The 4,014-nt window shown below is 43.0% G+C and overlaps 1 protein-coding gene across 1 annotated transcript; it reads left to right on the forward strand.

Annotated features, from left to right (window-relative positions):
• Positions 1–432: 432 nt before the first annotated feature.
• On the forward strand, positions 433–1,221 carry LOC119333335. The gene has a single exon (XM_037606265.1). The coding sequence runs from the start codon at positions 433–435 to the stop codon at positions 1,219–1,221; it is 789 nt and encodes a 262-aa protein (XP_037462162.1).
• The last annotated feature ends 2,793 nt before the right edge of the window (positions 1,222–4,014 follow it).

Raw genomic sequence — 4,014 nt, forward strand, 5'->3', positions numbered from 1 at the left:
GTTATGATGAGGAGTGAGGTAGATTCGCATTGTTGAAGAAAGCGAAGAAAAAGGATGCTGCTATGGCTTGCTTGTGGCTCTTTCTTCTATTGGCTAGTCTCAGGCATGATAGTTTCAATTTCTTTTGGAAAGCAAGTGCGGCTCAGTCATAAGTGTTAGTAATAGCATGAAGTAAGTTGTCGGTAGCCGGCATTAGGTAAAAGGAAAAGCTTCTCAAAAGCATCCAGAAATATCATAGAATGGTGATCGAGATCACCTTCTTGGGAATCATCCTTTGCAAATTGGGGGAAGGGAACCAATCAAGTCACCAAGAAGTTCCTGAAACTTGGTTTAGTATTAAGGTTCTTCTCTTCCAGCGTTTAGTATTCAAGTTCTTCTCTTCTAGCCCCCTGGCCCCTCTCTGATAAGTCAAATTTTCAAAACGAAAATAAAATGAAAAATCTGGTTCGATGGCTCTTCTCCACTACCCGCTTTACTACTTTCTATTTTTTCTTATGTATTAAGTTTCCCTTAATATATAATTTGATATTACTTTCAATTTTTATATTTTTATTCCTTTGTCGTTTTATATTCTGCCTAATACCAATTTTCAATCTTTTTAGTTCGTGCTTTTTCGGCTCCTCCTTTCTGATCACTCTCCCGCCGGAGATTCAAGACCCCCAGGCTCTAGCTCATTTAGCAGGGCTAAACTTCTATCTGAGTCTTTACGAGCAGGATCCGGGATGGGTTACGTTCATTCAGAACGAGCTTAATCACAATACCCCCCTGGAAGACATACCTGGGCGGCTTAAGCTCTTCCTAATGGAAGAAAAACTCTCTTCTATGCGACAAGATGTCATTCAGGAATTTGTGGTGCTTTATCAAAGAGTAGGGCCTTATCTACCGATCGAGCCCTACTTGGTCGATGAAGCGCTTCGTTCCTATCTGGACCATATTCATGCAACTGATTCTTTCACTGTTCTCCAAGCGTCTTATCAAGATCCGCGGGAGAATGAGGGAGGATCCGTTTTCTTTCGAAATGTTGTTTCCCACAACCGGGATCTCCTTGAGGCGGAAAGCTCCGCAAGGAGGTGCCTAGAAGTGGAACAGAGGATCCGGTGGGAAGAAATGCCCAAGAGCAAGGCAAGTCTCGAAAGAGCTAAGCACGAGCATGCTCTCAACTTGTTTAAGTCGGAGGATCTTAGAAGGGAATTAGAAAAAAAGAGCAGGGTAGCTCAGTAGTTCTGATTCTTTTCTCTTCCAGCCCCCCGGCCCCTCTTTGATAAGGAAAGTTTTCATTTCTCAAATCAAAAATGACAAATATGGTTCGATGGCTCTTCTCTACTAACCACAAGGATATTGGGACTCTCTATTTCACCTTCGGTGCCATTGCAGGAGTGATGGGCACATGCTTCTCCGTACTGATTCGTATGGAATTAGCCCGACCCGGCGATCAAATTCTTTGTGGGAATCATCAACTTTATAATGTTTTAATAATGGCTCATGCTTTTTTAATGATGGTTATGCCGGCGATGATAGGTGGATTTGGTAATTGGTTTGTTCCGATTCTGATAGGTGCACCTGACATGGCATTTCCACGATTAAATAATATATCATTCTGGTTGTTGCCACCAAGTCTCTTGCTCCTATTAAGCTCAGCCTTAGTAGAAGTGGGCAGCGGCACTGGGTGGACAGTCTATCCGCCCTTAAGTGGTATTACCATCCATTCTGGAGGAGCAGTTGATTTAGCAATTTTTAGTCTTCATCTATCAGGTATTTCATCAACTTTAGGTTCTATCAATTTTATAACAACTATCTTCAACATGCGTGGACCTGGAATGACTATGCATAGATTACCACTTTTTGTGTGGTCCGTTCTAGTGACAGTATTCCTACTTTTATTATCACTTCCGGTACTGGCGGGGGCAATTACAATGTTATTAACCGATCGAAACTTTAATACAACCTTTTTTTATCCTGCAGGAGGGGGAGACCCAATATTATACCAGCATCTCTTTTGGTTCTTCGGTCATCCAGAGGTGTATATTCTCATTCTACCTGGATTTGGTATTATTAGTCATATCGTATCGACCTTTTCAAGAAAACCGGTCTTTGGGTATCTAGGCATGGTTTATGCCATGATAAGTATAGGTGTTCTTGTATTTCTAGTTTGGGCTCATCATATGTTTACTGTGGGCTTAGACGTTGATACGCGTGCCTACTTCACCGCAGCTACCATGATCATAGCTGTGCCCACAGGAATCAAAATCTTTAGTTGGATCGCTACCATGTGGGGAGGTTCGATACAATACAAAACACCCATGTTATTTGTTGTAGGGTTCATCTTTTTGTTCACCATAGGAGGGCTCACTGGAATAGTTCTAGCAAACTCTGGGCTAGACATTGGTCTACATGATACTTATTATGTGGTTGCACATTTCCATTATGTACTTTCTATGGGAGCCGTTTTTTCTTTATTTGCTGGATTTTACTATTGGGTGGGTAAAATCTTTGGTCAGACATATCCTGAAACTTTAGGCCAAATCCATTTTTGGATCACTTTTTTCGGGGTTAATCTGACCTTCTTTCCCATGCATTTCTTAGGGCTTTCGGGTATGTCACATCGCATTCCAGATTATCCAGATGCTTACGCCAGATGGAATGCTCTGAGCAGTTTCGGTTCTTATATATCCGTAGTTGGGATTCGTCGTTTCTTCGTAGTTGTCGCAATCACTTCAAGCAGTGGAAAGAACCAAAAATGTGCGGAAAGTCCTTGGGCTGTTGAACAGAATCCAACCACACTAGAATGGTTGGTACAAAGCCCTCCGGCCTTTCATACTTTTGGAGAACTTCCTGCGGTAAAAGAGACAAAAAGCTAAAAAAACCTCTCCTAACTATGAAGGAAGTTTCATAGAGATAGGTGTGGGGAAATAAGTTCTTCATTTGAAGAGTTAGTTGGCTGGCCTACCGGCCCGCAGATTAGGTTGGCTTTTATCGCCAACTGAACTGCGTAACCAAAGCGATTCCTTCTTGGTGGAGATAGGTGGGTCCTGGTCCAACCTAAGTCAGTTCGAACCTGACGGGTCGTTCGTTCGTGTGGAGAATCTCTCTCCTTAGTCGGGATTTCTTTATCTTCAAGGCGAGGCATATTCATATGTCGAAGAAGGGGGAAGTGTCTCCATTTATTCTCATAGAACCCGGAAAAAAGAATATACCGTCGTTTAAGGACCAAGGATGCGATGTGAGAAGCGTAGGTCGGAGTAGCAGGAGTATGCGACAAGCAGTTGCATGTTTGATGTGGGTCTGTAACGAGATGAATTAGAACACTTGGAATCCTCGCGGATATAGCTGCCACGAGGGCTCTTTCCCACTTAATAGATTCATTCCTTCGTTACGGCGGTTGAGGGTACCTGCCGTTCAGAGATGCTATCAGAGTAGGAAAGTTAGCCAAGTTATCCTGCCTAGTTTAGATAAAGCACCCCGATCATACCAGACGCAACCCGATCATTGTGTACATAACATAGTGGAATTTGAGTAAATTCTCTCTGCCTTTCCCATTTCCAATTCAAAAACCACTAGGCATAGAAGGAAATCTTTCCCGGTAGAAGGTTCTCAGTAATCAGCAGTGGGAATAAGCCCTTCCGGTCTTTTTCGCCTAAGAAGGTTTTGGAGGAGGAACCTATGGGAATGGCAGTCCTGCATCAAGATTATTAGTTGCTTACCGCTGCACATTTTATCAAGATCAACCTGTGGGAATAGCCGTCCCTTCCTTACCAAAGAAACAAAAAAGGAATGACGCGGTCTGGTTTACAAGTAAGAAAGAAATAGGATAAGGGTAAAGGTGACGTTTTAGCTCTTCGTTCCGCTCTTGGTTTACAGGCTTTGTTAACCGGACCAGAAAAGGGGGCATTTTCTGGGTAGGTTTCCCTATTAAGTCAGCACCGGATCAAGATTGGAGACCCGCCACAAGCATAGAACAAAAAGCCTAAGAGTGGTGACCAACCATCTGCAAAAGGAGTAACAGAGCAAAGCGGA

The sequence above is a fragment of the Triticum dicoccoides genome, chromosome 7A (assembly GCF_002162155.2).
Source record: "Triticum dicoccoides isolate Atlit2015 ecotype Zavitan chromosome 7A, WEW_v2.0, whole genome shotgun sequence".
NCBI lineage: Eukaryota > Viridiplantae > Streptophyta > Magnoliopsida > Poales > Poaceae > Triticum > Triticum dicoccoides.

Coding starts and splice junctions, on each gene's coding strand:
- LOC119333335 (XM_037606265.1), top strand. CDS start 433: ATGAAAAATCTGGTTCGATGGCTCTTCTCCACTACCCGCTTTACTACT.